The sequence below is a fragment of the Parus major genome, chromosome 8, assembly GCF_001522545.3.
Source record: "Parus major isolate Abel chromosome 8, Parus_major1.1, whole genome shotgun sequence".
Classification (NCBI taxonomy): Eukaryota; Metazoa; Chordata; class Aves; order Passeriformes; family Paridae; genus Parus; species Parus major.
In genome coordinates this window covers 14,596,130-14,614,421 of record NC_031777.1, presented here as the reverse complement: position 1 = coordinate 14,614,421, position 18,292 = coordinate 14,596,130, and the positions used below count along the sequence as shown (strand labels likewise).

Sequence of the window (18,292 nt, the reverse complement as noted above, 5' to 3'; positions counted from 1 at the left end):
GCGGGCGGTGGCACGAGGCCGGCGAAGCGCGAAGCCGCCCCGCGCGCTCGGCCCTGAGGGGAGCCCTTAGCGCAGCCTTCTACAGCCATCGTCCCAGGGCTCTTCCCACCCCGAGAGGAGCTGCTGTCTGCAGTATCAGCACGCCAAACAGAGGTGAAGGGGTTCAGCTTTTATTTTGGTTTAGCGTGACTTGTGTGCCGCAGCTCAGTAACCATTGAGATTGTTTGGCGTGTGCAGTGTCGAGATGTGTGACAGTGCCAAGTGTTCTGTGGTTCAGTGTGGAAAAGCCATAAGCCGAGCCCAGAGCTGGCACAGTGATGTAATTAATGGGAAATGTAGGGCTGGGTTTTAATGAAGTTACTCTAATGCTTCTCTCAAAGGGAGGGTGATACTCAAAGTTAAACATAAAAACTTGGTAAGGTCCAGTTGAATGCTATGGCACATGATTGCTACACCATAGTGACAAGAGAGGGGGAGAAATAAATAAAAGGAGGGGTTTAAAGTAGGGTGGGATTATATTATAATCGTGTTTAAAATTGAAGAGCTACTCACTGTAATTCACTGCTAGGTTTACAGTAGTTGCCTGGTGTCAGCATTAGATCTAAAACAACATCAGATAAGGCACCAAAGGTGACAAGCTAAAGGTGAGATCTCTGCGTTCAGAAGTGATGAGACACTTTGCAACAGGCAGAAGGATTTGAAGAACAGGATTTGGCAGGTTAACTGCTTGGTACAGAGGGGAGGAGAAGCAGTTTCCTGTGTGGGGGAGTCAGGACTGCGAGAAGGCAGCAAAAAGGGTGATACTCTGGGGAATTTAAACCCACTTTAAAGTGATAAAATTTGGGATCACAGTTATGCAGAATAATTCCACTGAAAAACTGCTAGAACTTGTAGCACTGTACATTCTGTTGAGAACTGTGTCTTTACTTTTTAAAAACTTTTTAAAACTTGCTTTTAACATGCTGCCTATTGTTTTTTTCCTCTCAGCATCTTGTCACTACCTCCTCTGTCACTACCGCCTTGTGGCATAAATGCATGCTGTAAATATGTCAGAAATTAATCAGTGATTTTGATTGCAATTTTTTGATTGCTGGGGAAACCAAAGTAACTTCTGCTGCTCCCAGAGCAGATTAGAAAATTATCACTGTGAGCTCAAACTGGAGAGGGAAAGTGACGGTAAGCTGTGGTGTTGAAGGGTGGGATGAAAAGAGGGATTCCAGCTTTGGGAGGGAATGGATCCAGAATGTACCTCCATTACGAACAGCAAAAAGTTGAATCAATTATTATAGAGCATATACTATGCAAAATGTTCTCATAGGAATTCTAGTTCTCAAAGTGGGGCACTAGAAATTTCAGTCACTTTTGCAGTACAATGCAATTCAAAGAGTATGCCACATTGCTTTTGTTTTTCATAACTGAGAAATAAGGTATTAGTTCCTGGAAAAGGAGAGCATTAAGCTGTTGTATCTTGGATCTAGCAGTTGTATCTTAGTGTCCAGAAATGAGTAGGTATGCATAAATTAGCATGTTTGCTCTGAAGCTGAAACTTCATGCTATATTGTTACATTGAAAGTCAATTTACTGTGTGCTTTCTTTAATTACTTACTTTAATTACTCTGTGCTTTCTGTGCAGTCAGAATTTTTGTGTCTGTTGCCTACTGTGTAAATGCATTTTACTGATTTTTCTTATGTCTTGGACTAGTGCGTAAACAAAAAAAAAAAACAAACCAAAACCAACCAACCAATCCATCCCCTCCAAAAAACAACCAAAAAACTCCATCAGCACATAAACCCCTCAGAGAATTACAGAATATATACTGGTAAGAGTATTTCACAGACCAAAATGTACCTCATTTAATCTAGAAATCTGTTAGTTATCCATAGCTTTCATCTTCTTTCTTAATACACAGGGTTAGTAGCTGGTGTATGATTGAACATAACACTATAGTTTCCATACAGATTGCACTAACTTCTATCTTATAGGTTGATTTTTTAGTTTTAGTCTCCAGGACTACCATAATGGCTTTCCTAGGGGATTTGCATTGTCTCTACCATCCTCCCAAGTGAATTACATTATTTGGAGGTTCTACAGGTAGGGGAATTAGCAGCATATCATATAAAATGTGGATATTTTTATGCTAATGTATCTTTAGGTCATTCTAGCTTAAGTTTTTAAGCATCAAGTTTCACTGAGTCAATAACATTGTCTCTGATATCAAACAGTGATCACATTAATACCCCAGAAAAACATGCAGTTCTGTGTTGCAGTTCCACAAAAGGGTTCATTACTGATCAAATTCAATAGCAGGATGTACAAAGAAGTTTTGATAAATTTATGCAAACTCCAATGTGATTGCTTCTTTTTATCCTTTTTGTAGCAATGTATTTTAGTTAATATAGAAATAGCACATACAGTTGAAAATTGAATTTAGTGGAAAATAGTACTTTGTGGATGTGTATATAGATGATGCCTGCTTTTTGTTGAGAAACAAAACAACAAAAAAACCTGACCAAAGTGACCAAATAGTTGTTGAGCTGTGAATGCAATACACTATTCTTAACTCCACAGATGTATTTTCTCCAAAGTAGTCAGATTACAAATTTTTCATAAATGTTAAAAATTTCTAATACAGGAAATGAAATTACTTAAAAGAGGTTTAACAATAAATGCTACTAGTACCTAAAATATTCACTCCTCTAGCATGGAGAAATAAGAAAATGTAGATGTTGAGGAGTCTCTGATTAACAAAGGCACTTGATTTTCAGATTGGGGAAATCAGAACCATTTTTACTACCAAACATAAAAAGCAATTTGCACAAAAACTCCACATATAGCAGGGCATTCCCTTTCCCTATTCCACCTGTCTTCTCAGCTGCAATACTTGCTGCATATTCAGAAATCTGTATTTTCATGTTTACATGCTTTTTTACCTTATGCTTTTAGTATTCATATTGAACTTTTACAGGAAATCTAAGCAAATAGCAATGTTTGTTGGAAGGTCACAAAAGAAAGGTCATGGTGTGCAGTATAATTAATATGTTTTATTTATTGACACATTATATATTATTGTCTATTATGTTAATGAATTGTCATTATGCTGATGTATATTCAAATTATAATATACATACGCAAAGAGATTAGTGTCATTTATTTGCCAAAAGAGTTGGAGAAAAAGCAGAATGATTCTGAAGAGCCTATCCTTGACTGTCTTTCTAGGATAGTCGGTGTACAACCAAGTCTGAAACTGCAGTATGTTCAGTGATTCACTTTTATCACTAGAAGAGATGTAGTCAGTTGGATAAGGACTTCTGCATGTTTTTATTTATGCTGTTATTCAGTATCAGTATTTATTCTATTTGTATACTTTAAAACCACAGAAGTTCAGGAAATAACCCTTGCCATCTGATCTCATTTGCTATCACTTGAACAGTAAGGCAGTTATTGCAAAATCATAACACTTCACTATTCAAACAGACAGAGTTTTTATGGCACTCCAACTGAAATTTATGCCTGCCACTTATTACAGAACATTACCTTTAAGAGAGGCTTGCAGCTGGTATTGATGACAGGCAACAAGACATTTGTCACCTATCCTCTTGGGCAACAATGATCCAGGTGCAAACATAAATTAGCAGATGCTCATTGGAAGGAAAGAAGACAACTGTTACTCATTTGTGAATGAAAGTACTGATTTGGTTTTGCAGACATGACATTTTCAACAGGAATAAGAATCACTCAGCTAATTCAACTCAGAAGTGGCAATTTCCACAGGCTGTACTTGGAACTACATATTCACCGTCAGGATATGGGGAAATTTGGCAGAAACACTGAAATGAGTTGGAGCTGCAGAAATCAGTAATTTTGGAATTTGTCACCTACATGCTTAAAGATTTAAATTAGATTGCACCTGGGCAGATAATATTGTTGAGATGCCTATAATGTGCTGTTTCCATACAGTCTTCTCTATCATTCTTTGAGTGTTTATTATCTCCTAATTGTGCTGTTTCTTTCTGAAAACATATTCAAAACAAATGGAAAGGAAATGCCTAGTGGGACTAGCAGATGCATTCAGCTGAACACTTCCATACTTTTTGCAATTTTAAACAGCTGCACTGCTTCTCCAGGGTAGCAAACTGGTTAACATACACACTACCTATCAGTACCAAACTTCTGTATTGCTATACTTTTTATTTAATAGAACAGCTGCAAACATTGCTAAAAGAAGTCTTAAAGATTACTTAATTACATAGGATTGCGATAACAGAATATTCTTGACTAGAATGTGTCTGCAAGTGCACGTAAATTTTCATAAGACAACAGTAGAATCTCTTGCTCTGTCCAAGAAACTGTTTCACTGGATCTCAGTTTTTGAGAGACTAGGAGCAGATTGTTCAGCTCTGCTCTTTCTGCTTTGTTCAATCACAGCTGTTTGGTGATGGCACCAATAGCTTATTTCCTAGATAGCTCTGTAATATAAATTGTAAGAGGACTGAATGTACATATTTCCACTGCACTGACCATGTCTTCATTAAAACTAAGACGTGAATAATTCTTCACCTTATTTGAACCTAGCTAGAGCCTGCAAGTAACTATGTGGTAACCAAGGACTATAGCTTGGAAGGGACTAAACAGTAAATGCTGCAACCTTGTTAAATCATGAAAAATTTATTTTCATTACATATACATGAAGGTAAAAGATTTCAGTCAATAGTGTTTTGAACAAGCATTTCTGACATGAGCCTGTTAGTGTAGCTAGGCTGAAACTTAATGCAAAGTTAGTGTTTTGCTTTTATTTAGTAATTCACTTTTAGTGTATATATACAGAATTCATTTTCCTGTTAGAATACCAGAGACAGTAATATCGCAACATTTACATTCCTCATATAAAATGGAGTAATGTACATTTTCAGCTTGGTGTAGATACATAAATATGTACAAAATAAACATTATTGTAATTAACATGTTCAGACCAGTTATTATTTAGCAACATCAAAAGCAGATGCACATAGGTTTAAGTGAAAATAGTGAAAAACACCTTCATGACATTAGTGACCATTATTTGCATATATGAAGTAGTACAGATAAAGGCTTGTCTTTCAAGCCTTCTGTGGGCATCCATCAACTTTAGTAAAAAACCAAAACTAATTGAGAAGCATAAGATAATTATATATATATATGTGTGTCATGATCAGATGGTTTACTAGGATCCATCTTGATCACAAAAGGATAACAATGTAAAACATACACATTTGTTCAGAGCATAAAATATTGCACAAAAGCAATTTCTTTTGAGGAAAATAATTCCTGTGTTTGTGATCAGCAAAAATGCTTCTTACACATTAAAGAAATAATATATTTGCAGTTTCTAAACCAAAGAACATTCAGTAATACTGTCAAAACTGTCATCCATCAACTTCTTCCCAGCCTATTTTATGGCAATGGTATGTCATTAGTAAGATTTGGCAAAGAGAGAAGGCAGATAGACAGTACATGTATATATTTATCACAGGCCAGACCAAATCCATAGTTAGCTAAACCAACTTCTAGATGGTTTCAGTTCCCTCACAATTTCAGCCTTAAAGAAAGATGGAAGTCTTCAGTGCTAGTCACAGTGATAATCACACAGTAGTAGAGTAAGATTCCATTCTTCTCTGCTTAGAAACCATCTTGTCTGAATTCCCAGTCTGAAGGGCACTTTCCTCAGTATCACTGTCACTGCTGTCTACAAGTGTGTGATCCAAAGACATCTGACCAGTTCTCCTGGGAAGATGAAAGTTCACCCCACTCTCCTGTATGGAGTTAGTTATAAAATCTTCATCAGAAGAATGAAATGATTCATCATCTCCTGTGAAATGGTTGACAATGTGAATCCCATCAAAAGTGGGTTGGTCTGAGAAGTTTCTCTGGCCTTTTAGGCATTTGATCTGTTAGAAAAAGTGGAAGTTGACAGTTAATTACAGCTCAAGAGTCCAGCAGTAAAAAACCCCAAACAACAAAAACCAAACAAAAAAAAAACAAGTTCATTTTCTACAAATACCTCATTGAACTCTTACTGGATAAAATTAAAGATCTGAAAGTAGCACATTTGATGAACACTTCGAGTATTACAGTTTTAAGGCTTAACAATCAAGGTACTTAGAGTCAGTAATGAGAGATTCCTCTTTTACTGCATCTTTAATATCCCCACAAGGATGATTTCTATTTTCTAGAGTGGCCCATTTGTTTTGACAGCACTTTTGGGCTTAACATTTTACTTTTACAGCTCCATTCTTTCTCGTATTGCCTGATTTCTTACTTGAGAAAGCCCCCTCTTCAAAGAACAGGGTCACAAGTGAATATTGCCAGCTGCTCACAGTCACAGAGAAAAATCCCCAAGAATATGTTCAGTTCTGTCTATATTGTAGCATTAAGTGTCTTAATTATCTAATTCAGAGCCAATGAGATTTCAGATCAATTAGTATGAGAGAAACATCTCTACAATATAAAGAGATTGTAGTTGCAACTTTAAGACAACATCAAACAAGATAAAAATTATTGTCTGACCACAGACAGATAAATAACATTTTAATTCAATGTGCTGCAGAGTGATACACAATTTCAACCATGCATTCAAGCTACTCAAAACTAAAAGCCAAAGCACTAAAGTCTGGCAAGTCCCCTGTTAATTTAATGAAAAATAACTGCAACTCATGGAAGACATTCTGGAGGTTGGTTGTTTTTGTGGTATTTTGGTTTGTTTGATCTAGAATTTCATTTTGGTTAGCTTTCAGTAGCAAATATCTCAGAGTCAGTTTGACAGTCTAAGAGTATTAAAATCAAAAATCCTGAGCATGCAGATAAACATTAAAAATGGATTATAGAACATTCCAGATGCCACTCTAAAAGCTTAAAAAGGAAGATGCACCAAGTGCTACTTTGGAAATTACTTTTTACAGTAATAGACCTGAAGAATAGAAGGAATAAAATGCTGAAGAGTTTCTTTACCAAAATCTGTTGATGTTTCAGAAATCAGAAGCAATATTCACTTTGATAAATTAAAAAAAATTTGTATGTCCTCAGTATTGACACCAATAGGAGATTTTTACCTGTCCATTTGGGGAAGAAGGAATCTCTGTACTTACCATGGGCTTGTGCAGAAGATGAGAATAAAAAAGGAGTTGAAAAAAGATCACAAGAGTCATGATCATGCTAGAAGCTATTAAATTGCATGTTAGCATGTAAAAACTCCAGCTTTTGGTGCTATAGCAAAAAAATCCCTGTTTTCTGTTAGGAATTGTTGGTACTGTGCATACTAACATTAGGTTTTTGCATTTTCTTCACATACACATAGGCTGCTGGTGTTTCATGAGGACTTTGTATAAAGACAAGCAAAACAGAGCTCCACACTTGTATAACATAACTCATGATGCAAGCAAAATCAGCTTATGCCAAACATAAATATATCTGGAATAGATAATTTTTACTAGCTTATATGCCTAGATGCAAGAAAGCCTGGTACAGACATTCTTGTGTTACTTAGAAATATATTCTTGAAAATATGCTGCAATATGATCAGATTAGCTACCACATGAATTTTCCAAAACAGCTATCAATTTTAGTCACTAAGAAAATAAAACACAGAAACCCAACAATTTCCCTCCACCCTCACCACAGGAAAAAAAAGAACTGCTGTACAAGTGATTACAAACTTCATATTAGAGTAAGAAATTATATGCTTTTAGGTCTGTATAGTTAAGTCATTGGTTCACCTGAAATTATAAAGCTGATACTCAATGTTAGTTGTTTTGAACACTCAGAAAGGCAAGCCAATGACCTCAAATGTTTTCCTGAAGACTTAAACATGATACCTTTAGATGAAGTTATTTAGGTAACATGACAAAATCATGGTTTCACAGTTTTAGGCAGCAACCTTTCCAAATGGGAGTCTGTGGAAAATGCTGTTGGTGAAAATAATCATGAATAGACACAGCCTTTGCCAGTTCCTCCAGGGAGTCTCAGAAAACACTGTGTTATCTTTGTGCATCCTTTCATTAGAATAACAAATCTCTGACTTTCCAGAAACACTTTTGATCTTCAGCTTTACACTTGCCTGCCTTTTTTTCTTAAGCACTCCTCACATACAAGGGGAAACAGACTGCTGTGAAGAAACATGAACATAGTGCACAGAATACACACATGTCTATCAATGGTCATAGAGCTCCAGAATTTCTGTCTGCTTCAGAAATGACCACCTCAGCCAGAACATTGTGGCATAGACCTTGTTTGTATTATGGGGATCAACAGGCTGGAGAGCAACACTGTTGAAGAGGACAATGGGGTCCCGACACACAGGAAGCTAAGCTAAGCTTGAATCCACACTGTCCCTGTGCAGTGATGAAGGCTAACAGCATACTAGGCTGCACTGACAAGGGCAAGTGTACTTTCATATTTGAAGATTATTCAGGGGCCCTTCAACCTCATATTTGTTCAGGAACATTTCTGAAGGAGCTTAATTAGTTGGAATTTTTACTGCAATCAGGAAGGCTTTCTATGGCTTCTCAAAGCATTTGAAACAACCTGCAGACAGCCTGCACTTACGCAATTAAACCAAAAGCTCTAAAATGGAGTTTTCCTAAAGTTTTGTAATCTCACATAACTTTACAGTCTAGCAAGTGAGGCTCTACACTTCTAAAAAAAAAGTATCTTTTTTCAAGGAAGGAACGTTACTGTCCTATTGGCTTAGGGCAGGGTCCATCAGCCTAATATGGTGCCTCCAACAATGACAATGCGACCTTCATGTTAGCAAGCCTCCATTCAGTTGTCCAGAAGCTGTTGTAGCAAATACGAGTGAAATATTTTTCTAGCTGCTTTGGCATATGTTTGTAGACCAGCCATCCATGACTGATAATGTAACTTGCTGTTTACCTCCACATCTTCCTGTGGCAGTAAATTCCAGAAATTCCTTTATTTGTTTTAAAACAATCTATTTGTTTCAGTAACTGCCCCCAAATTCTAATAATGAAGGAACAAGTGGTGAAAGGCAGTTCAGTGGTTATTATTCTGCAACTTACATCACAGTACCTTCCTTCAGCTTTCTCTCTAGAACAGATGAGTTCCAATCCATTTTAGCCTCTCATCAACAGGCACTAATCAAGACAACTATCATTCAGTTCCCTTTAACATCCCTACAGACCTTTTTTAAACTCTCTACTTCCATCCAACTCTCTACATATATCTCACATACCAAGTGGCAATACGGCTCCTTTTATTTGGTTTTTAACATACTTCCTATTAATGCCCAATGTTGCCTTGTCTGATTTGGCTGGTGCTGCATGCTAAGCCAGTGTCAAGAGGACTCAATACCTGATTTGTAACTACCAATTCTATCTTTGCCATTGTCTAGGTATGGCTTAGATTTTGCAAAAGATGAATAATGAGCTCATTCACACTGAAATTCATTTGTCAGCTTTTTAAGACAGACTTGAGATTCTTGCTGTCACTGTTTCATTTGAACATGGAAAAAGAGCTTAAGGTAGGAACTAAAGCATTAGGCCAAGATCTTGCAATTCATCTAGCCAAGCATATCAAGACAATGGGAAATCCAACTAAGGGCTTGGAATGCAGCATGTGTGGACCCAACCCAAACACTCCCCCATACCCTAGTTCTCCTCTGTACTTATCTCTGAAGGAACTACAGCCATGTTGAGCAAAGTATGGACTTGCACCCCAGGGTCTCTTAGTTTCTGTTCTCTTTTGTACGGTCGATATTAGTTAAAGGCTTTCAGTTTTGGGTTTGGCCTTCCTTCATGTGAAGGGAACTAGATCTCTGTCACTCCAACAAGTAACATTTAAAGGAACCTTTTTCTTACTGCTTCAGTTTTGCAACAATCTCAAATCTGATCACATCTGCTTTAAAAAAAAAAAAAAAAAAAAAAAAAAGGCAACCAATAAAAAACCAGGCCTGGTAAACCCCATGTGTTTTGCTTTTCATTCTCAAATCCAGGTCATAATGTCTATATTACTGCAGCTTTAACCCAGTTTTCACTACAGCACATTTACATGGTCTTCAGGATATTTCAAAGGGTTAATAACATTATGTGATCAAAATATATATCATCATTATCCCTTCAAAAGCCAGCTGAATCAAGAACAAATTCTTAATAATGTGTTCATTGACATACCTTCTTGTGTCTAAAGAATGCAGCATTTTAAAGACAAACTGTATGTCTACTGGTCAACATATGAAAATACTTAACTGTACATACTCTTAACAGGTAACAGTGTGCTTCCACCAATACAGGAGAGCTGAAAGAAGGCTAACAATCAGATCCTTGAACCTTAGAATAAACTTTCTTACCTGATGCTGACTGCCTCATCAAGCCAGGCATGAAGGAGAAACAGTAAAGAGAAATTTAGACATTTTAAACAATTCAAAAGGTGTTCTGTATTAAACCATAAAATCAAGTTTGAAGAGTAATAGTTGCAAGCAAGTTATATTTCTAAGTCCCTTTTGTTGTTTTTGAGAAGGGAACGTAAGTTAAACTTTCAATTGGGACTTTGTGAAAGAGTTCAACCTAAGCTCTGAAAGACATTTTTATGTTGTAACCTATGCAGTTTTAAGTTAGGAATTCAGTGGTGAAAAGTCAAACTAAAATGCTACTGTCTGCTCCCTTTAAAAGGCTTCAGTAACTAATTCTTGAAATTTACTCAATTCCAAAATAGTAAAGACAGGTTTTAACAAAGCTTGACAATAAGTATTAAATCTAGTCACAGTTAGATAACAAAGAAATACACAAGTGAGATTGAAATATGACCACTGCCTTGAGTGAATTAAATTGGTTTTGGCAGAAGGCAGTATGTCAATTTAAATATTTATTTTAAAAATAAAGGTCCTGAATTCTCAGTGCTTTTACTTATAAAGAAGAGGAATCTAAAAATCAGAGTTCCTTCTTTATTTGTTCCAACCTTAGTAACAGTTGAAACTCTTCATATGATTTCCTACTTAAAACCCAAACATGATTCAAAAGAAAACTAGGTTGCTGAAAATATGATCTAACCACATTTAGCTGAAGAAATAACTCATAAGGATTTTCAAGTACCTTTCCTATAATTCAGAAAAACATTGTCAACTTGGCACCATGAAAACAGATATTTAGAAAATTACAAGTCAATTAAAAAAAAAAATCAGTTATGAACTATTAAATATAATCACATTTAACATGAAGAAAAGCAAATTAAAAATTCCCGAGTGTCCACAGCATCTAATGCTTATCATACTTAACAGCTGACTGCTACTTAGTGATGACTCTCCTATTGTAACAAGATGACTCCAGTTTAAGGCATACAGGTACACTATCACTTCTTTACAAACACTCCCACTAACTACTTCTGGAAAAATGCTTATTACAGCAAACCAAGTAATTGGAGCATCTCCAATGGAACTTGTGGGAAATGTGCTGCCACTAAGGACATAAATATGAGTCCAGACAAATATTATATCCAGCAGATATTACAGTGCAGAAACCATTCTTCCCCTGTACTCAGCACTGGTTAAGCTGCACCTCAAGTGCTGTTTTCAGACCTGGGCCCCTCAATTTAGAAGGGCTGTTGAGATGCTCAAACACATCCAACAAGGCTGGTGAAAGGTCTAGAACACAAGCCCTGTGAGGAGCAGCAATAGGCACTGCGGTTGTTAAGTCTGGACAGGAGGAGGCTCAGGGGAGACCTTATCCCTCTGTACAAGTCCCTGAAAGTAGGTTATAGCAAGATAGGGGGTCTTCTCCCAGGTAATCAGCAACAGGACAAGATGACAAAGTCTTAAGCTGTGCCAGGGGAAGTTTAGGGTGGACATTAGGAAAAAAGTCTTCACAGAAAAATGAGTGAGCACTGGAACGGGCTGCCCAGGGAGGTGGTAGAGTCACTATCCCCAGAGGTGTTTAAGACTGGATGTGGCACCTAGTGCCATGGTCTAGTTGATAAGATGGTGTTAGGTCATGGGCTGGACTCAGTGATTGCAAAGGTCTTTTCCAACCTAGTTAATTCTTTGATTCTGTGATTATTGGAGTTTATAAATGGATTCAATCTAATATAGCTGCAGTATCATTTTATCCACTTCTTCAAGCAATTGCAGCAAAACCCCCTTGAAACTGGCAGCACTAGCTAATCAGAAATCAGAGCAAGCAGTAAACTCCAGGCTGGATAATTCTACTGTGGACCCAAGCCAGAACAGCAGAGAGTGACAATATTAAATACCTGAACAGACCTAGGCTCCTTTTTCTGGCTGAGCCACTAAGGCTGCTATTCTTAAAAGTTAAAAAACCCAGAGAGTCTCTGACTTCTTTTTTTTTTCCCCCACATCTATAGTAGGCTTAAAAGCAACAGTCATAAGGTACTACAACATTAATTGAATCCACCCCACTCATTAGCTCTTTGGAAACAAAGATTATGTATGCAATTAATTAAGTCTCCCATTTAAGGAAACTATTACCTTTGTTTTTGAAACTCATATTTTAAAAGGATGACCAACATATTGCTGTACAACCTGAAATATTTATCTCATTATAAAATTAACTTTGCTGATTGTGCCACTAGAAAGAGATAAAACCCCTCCAGTGCATTGTAAGTGAAGAGCGAAAGAGCAGCAGAGAATTTCCAAGACTGAGTAATTTCAGACTTTGGGGTTTTTTTAACAGCATTTAAATATTTGGCCTCTGTTTTAAATTGCCAGCTTCTGTAAGTCATATTCAGTCCAAGAGTAATACAAAATGTGTTACAAAATCCTTATAGCTGTCAGAAAGATTAAATAAAATCTATGGAACAATTTTAATGCATTAAAAGAAACCTCATCTCCAGTTGTCCATCTGTTTATTTCATACTGCTCTGAATGTACTCTTAAATTTCTTGACTTAAGTTTTTATAAAAAGCAGGTTTTTTCAATATGATCATTTTGAGAGTACATGAACTAAAATGAAATTTGATGTTAAATTAAATGTATGTTGTATATCACTTTTACCATAGATAAGTCTGCTGCCTGGTAAACGTGACAAAGATAAAAACCAGCAACAAATGTTCAGACCAGAAGGTTTCCAGTGAATCAGAACAGGAAACCAATAAAGCGATCAATGGGAGGTCATGACTTTTTGATCACTGCACTGTATGGTTAAAGTATCTAGTTTTGATCTAGTGCAGTGTAATCAAGTTAAACTTTGAAGTTATGTATCAAATATGCAATGAAATAGCAACAGTGCTGAGGAATACCCAGCTTTAATGATATTTTGAAAAGAAGTCAGTATTTGGTAACTGTGTCAGGCTTTATTTCTTGAGGGAATTTTTCTAAGAGCTGACAGGTTTGTTGTAGTGAGACTGTGTGCAGTTCCAAAGGAAGTTCCAGGATGACAGGCCTAGGAATTTTCCTTCTACCTACTAGCTAGTTATTTATAGAAAATTCCCAGAAACTCTTTCTACAAGTAGCTCTAATGGAAGAGTTTGTTTGGAGTGAGGATACAGCAACAAAAATATTTTAAAACAGCAGTATAATCACACTTAATGTACTGCAATTATTACATTCAAGAAAACACCTAAATCTCAATACTCCTTCTCCCTGCCACATGCATCTATAAATACAAACGTTACTGAAACCTCAAGCATTAACTAGAATGTACTGGCTGATAGAGACTGAAAATGCACCCGTTGCAGGAAATGAACATTTCACACTTTTACTCTGTACTTTAAAAGCAGGATTTAAACTCAGCATTTTTAAATGGACTAAATAATATTTTTGCCCCTGATTGCAGAAACTACTCTCATCTGTGCTGGCTGCTCAAACTCATAAAAAAAATCTAGGAGGTGTTTCCACCACATCTCCACTGTTTGCTCTGCTTATATTCAGATAAACTTAGAGACCTATTACAAATTCATATATAGCAGTCTTCTCCTGAGCTTGTTTTCTCTCTCAGTTGGCACCTGTGTATGGGTGCTAACACAATTTCTGCAGGGAACAGCCACACAGATAAACCAGTAGAGCCTCAATTCCTCCATTTTTCAATCCCCAAAACTTGATTTATAGGTGGAACATGACACACCCTTTACAGCTCTAATCATAAAGCAGACAGGTCACACAGATTCAACAGTCAAGAACATTATAATGCCATGATAATGAAATAACTATCTCTAATTGGTTTATTTGCTTTGCTAATTCACACAAAGGACATAGTGTAATTAATTATAGCTAGCTTTATTCATCTCTAGTGCTGCAATCGAGAACTATTATATTGCTCAGCAAGACACATGTTGGGCTTTGAGCTGTGATGTGTAGGACACAGGAAAAAAAAAGGGGGGAAATGTTTATAAAAACAGCATTCACCGATCTTAATTTATTTTAGCACTGAATTCAATCTGTCACTAATGGCAGTGAAACAGTTAAGATTCATACCAAAAACCATTGCCCTCATCCAAATAAACAAAGTCATACCTGTTCCATTTAAGGACAGACTACATCATTGTCCTGGTTACATTGATCACATTTAGAGGTTTTCTTCACCCTCACGAGGGATGGAAGATATTTTGGTGGTGGTGCTACCAGGGAGGAAGGGAGAGGAATCAACCTTATCTGATGCAAAGATGATGATTCATTGAATGAAATACCACCATTATGGAATAAAGACTGTCATTCTGGGCAAGTGTAACATGTCTGTGTTAATTACACTGTGACCACTCAAAGTTAATTGAGTTAAACAAATGATGGTCATAAAATATACAGGGATTCCATTGTAGCTTCCATCTGTCTATTGCTTATTTAGCGAGATAGTTTCTAAAGCTAGTTGCTTTATTAAGGGCAACTAAATTGGCAAAAGCTACTGGATAATTAAGTCTCCCAATCAGTTCAATCTTTCAGTAATAATCTGGGTATTATCAAGCCAGTATAACATCTCTGATGTTTTTAAGGACAAGCTGAGTTAAATGAATAAAGTAATTCACTTTTCTAAAGTATAGAGTATATATTTAACTATCCTGTGTAGACAAAGCTGCTACATTAGATTGGGTGTTTGCAAACCACATGACCTCACAAACGCTATCTTATCACATCACAGGTTCCTCAGACTGACCACAACCACTTAAATCAGACTCTGCCAGCACAGAAGTTCTGTAACTTTGACACATACTAGTAAAGCAACTACATTTTTAGCTGTCCTTGTAAGAGCTTTACTTGTGGGGAGGGAAAAATCTGATCATCTCTTGTCCAACTGTTTTTGCAAGATACGGTAAAAGAAAAGCACATGATTTATTGTGCTATAAACTTCCACCACAAGCTGAAATGCTTACTTTGTAAATCTGAGGGCTAACATATTTCCTTTCAAGGACAACATTTCTTATCAAGTAAGAAAACATTTATAGAGAGTCACATATTTTGAAATATTTTGAAAGCATTTGTCTAATTAAGAAATCTATTACAAGATGTTAATGTGACTCTAGTCTGTATGGAGAAACAAGTGCTTTACAAGAGTTCATACAAGACTTTCAACCAACATTACTGAGGACTATGTTTTACCGAGAGATATGAAGGGAAAATAATTGACTGAAGTAAAAATTGACTGGAATGAATCCCACAAATATTAGCTGCTTTATGAAAGTGAGTAAGTAAAGTCACAGTTTCCAAGAGACAAATGTATTTATGCTTGTACTACATGAAAAAGGAATGGTACACTTCTTCCAGAAGAAATATTGGGGGTGGGGGGGCTGGGGGGGTAGAATAACTTAGCAAGAGACTGACTAAAAGAACATTATATCTAATTGCAAATAATTTCTGGTAGATTGAACTTTAACTACAATTTACTTTCCCCAGTTATTCATCTCCATTATGCAAAGCTATGTTATTTACTCCAAGTTATTTGCTCTGCTTCTCAATGTAGTCTAGTAGTGCATCAGATAAGAGAAGATTTGATTTGCTAAGCATTGAATTTGACTCAATACAAGCCTAATAATAAAATTATGAGATGAAAAGAACAATGCTTCCCACTGGTATCCCATCATCAAGCCCAGATGCAATTATTATGAGAGAAATAGGAGCTAGGAATGCTGCTAGAAGTGGCCAGCTCATCTTGTGCTACTCCAATGGGCCACAAGCAGCATCATAATTTTGTTCTCATCTATGGCTAATACAGGAATCATCATTTAGCTGCTTGTAAGGACATTCCCTCATCTCTTCAGGGGACAATCTGGATAATCTGTGCTGGGGTCCAGAACTACTCACTGATTTAAGATTATTAGCTAATAATAAAAAATACAAGGAGGAAATAATTTACATCTTCAAAACAAAGTTTACCTACCATATAAATTTATGGTATTTAAGACTAAAGGAACTGTTAATGTGGTTCAATATTTCATTCTGTGTACTATAGTGCATTAAATTTTATTTAGGTATTTAATAGTGTGGTCCACATAGGTGAATTTTTTTAATCCTTCACACTGATGGGCTACAAGTTCACTTCCCCTTCTCCGTTTCAGCAGTGAAAGCCTAGAAGGCTAATGTGAGTTGCAAGATATATCCTTATTTCAGCCTTATAACCAATTACTCTGTTGGTCACAACTTATACATTATTTATCCTCAAAGTCATTACTTAAAGTGTCTTGAATTTTATTTACACAAGCAAAATCTTTTAAAAGCATAGTATTTAATCTCCAACTTTTATATCTCTTTTCATTAAGCCAATCTCAAAATGTTAGCTCATCAGGAGCATGATCAGACCAAGAGATAACACCTATATCAGAATCTTACTGACTGCATTAGGTTCTTAAAACGTAATATCAGATCCATTCCTAGATAAACTATACATATGTGGAAATGGAGGAGTAGCAAACTAATGCTCACTACTTCTTTGAGGAGCCATCAACTTTTCAGATACTGAAATGGGAAATACCTTTAAAAACACCCCATTTTCTGCACTGTCAATATTCTGCACTTCAAGAATTTAATCTCTAGAATTTCACTTAAAGATACTATTATAAGTCTTCTAAATGCCTGAACATTATTTTGGCTGAATAGTAATGCTCCTTTTATTTGCCATCTTGTTATTTTCCATCAGCCATGCTGAGATACCATTAACTGGGTAGGCTGTAGTTTGTGTTAGACCAGTGTGCCACACTAACATCAGAATTTTGGTTTTCATTCAAATATCAGACACACCTGCATATGATTTGCACATAATCCTTGCTTCTTCTCAAAATATTGCAACTAATTATTTGTCAAAAGGATCTCTCATTAGAAAGAAACAGCTACACAAAAGCTCTGTATTCTCCCTCTGACATTGGTCAATAGCAGATGCATGCACAAAAAAACCGACAAAAACTCCAGCAACCATCTCTAAATTCATGGTAGGTGGAATAGTCCCTGCAGATACAGAGATATCATAGCAAAATTGAATGGACTGTCTTTAACATCCATAGTCCTGCTTTCTAAGGATAAAATGTCTTAAGTGAAGGAAGTGCTGTTTCTGTGTGTTGCTGTTGCCTTCATAAAGCTGTCCTCTAACATAGATGGCCAATATACATCCACAGTCCCAAACTGTAGAGGCTACTTGCTTTTGTACAAGCAACACGTTAGGCAGAATTCAGCTTTTAATATGAAAACCGTTGTAAGATTAAACCAAATCCACATTTGAAATACAATAGTATATAAAGATAAAAACCTGAAATTTTACAGCAAAACAAACACATTAAAGGATTACAAGAGTGACAAAAATCACGTAACAGTGTGACAAATGCAAACTTTGTCAAATTTCATGTGAAACAAGCACTTCAGTCCTAAATCACAAAGTCTGAAAGACTGGAAACCACTTGCTTTTGTCTCCCAAGGTGTCTTGTGGTCTGCCAGTGTAGTTTGTGGGTAAGCACATCAATTCTAATCTTTTGTACCACCCCTGTAATCTAGGTAACACATACAAGCCTTGCAACATCCAACAGGAAGCAGAAACAGCTGCTGGGTAATATATATAAAGTGACTGCACATACAGAGAGGTAGTGCATGAAATGCAGAACTTCAGCAGTTTATATATCATTTAATTCTATTCAGTTTTAATTAAAAGGAAAAGGTGGGAAACTACAAACAATCTCCTCCTTGTTTCTCCAGCGTATGATTTGTGTTGAAAGAGTAACAGCTTGTTCAGTAGTCATAGTTTTTCTTAAGCCTTCAAATTTACTTAATGGAAACTTGTAACAGGCCAAACTTCCAATGTATTAATTTCCACATAGTTTAACAGCTTTAACTGGGTACTATCTACTTAGCGAGATAGTCTTTTGAACAGTAAAAAATGTTTC

At 36.4% G+C, this 18,292-nt stretch overlaps 1 protein-coding gene across 8 annotated transcripts in view; it reads right to left on the bottom strand.

The window, feature by feature from the left end:
- Positions 1–3,023: 3,023 nt before the first annotated feature.
- Positions 3,024–18,292, bottom strand: part of EVI5 (ecotropic viral integration site 5) — a 75,462-nt gene continuing 60,193 nt past the window's right edge. For 7 of the 8 annotated variants that reach the window (XM_015636165.3, XM_015636166.3, XM_033516398.1 and 4 more), the window contains one exon: positions 3,024–5,925. In XM_015636165.3, the coding sequence (XP_015491651.2) occupies positions 5,620–5,925 (306 nt within the window). In that variant the 3' untranslated portion in view covers positions 3,024–5,619. Of the gene's footprint in view, positions 5,926–10,337; positions 10,348–18,292 lie in introns of all 8 variants that reach the window. The other variant, XM_033516401.1, reaches the window with a different exon arrangement.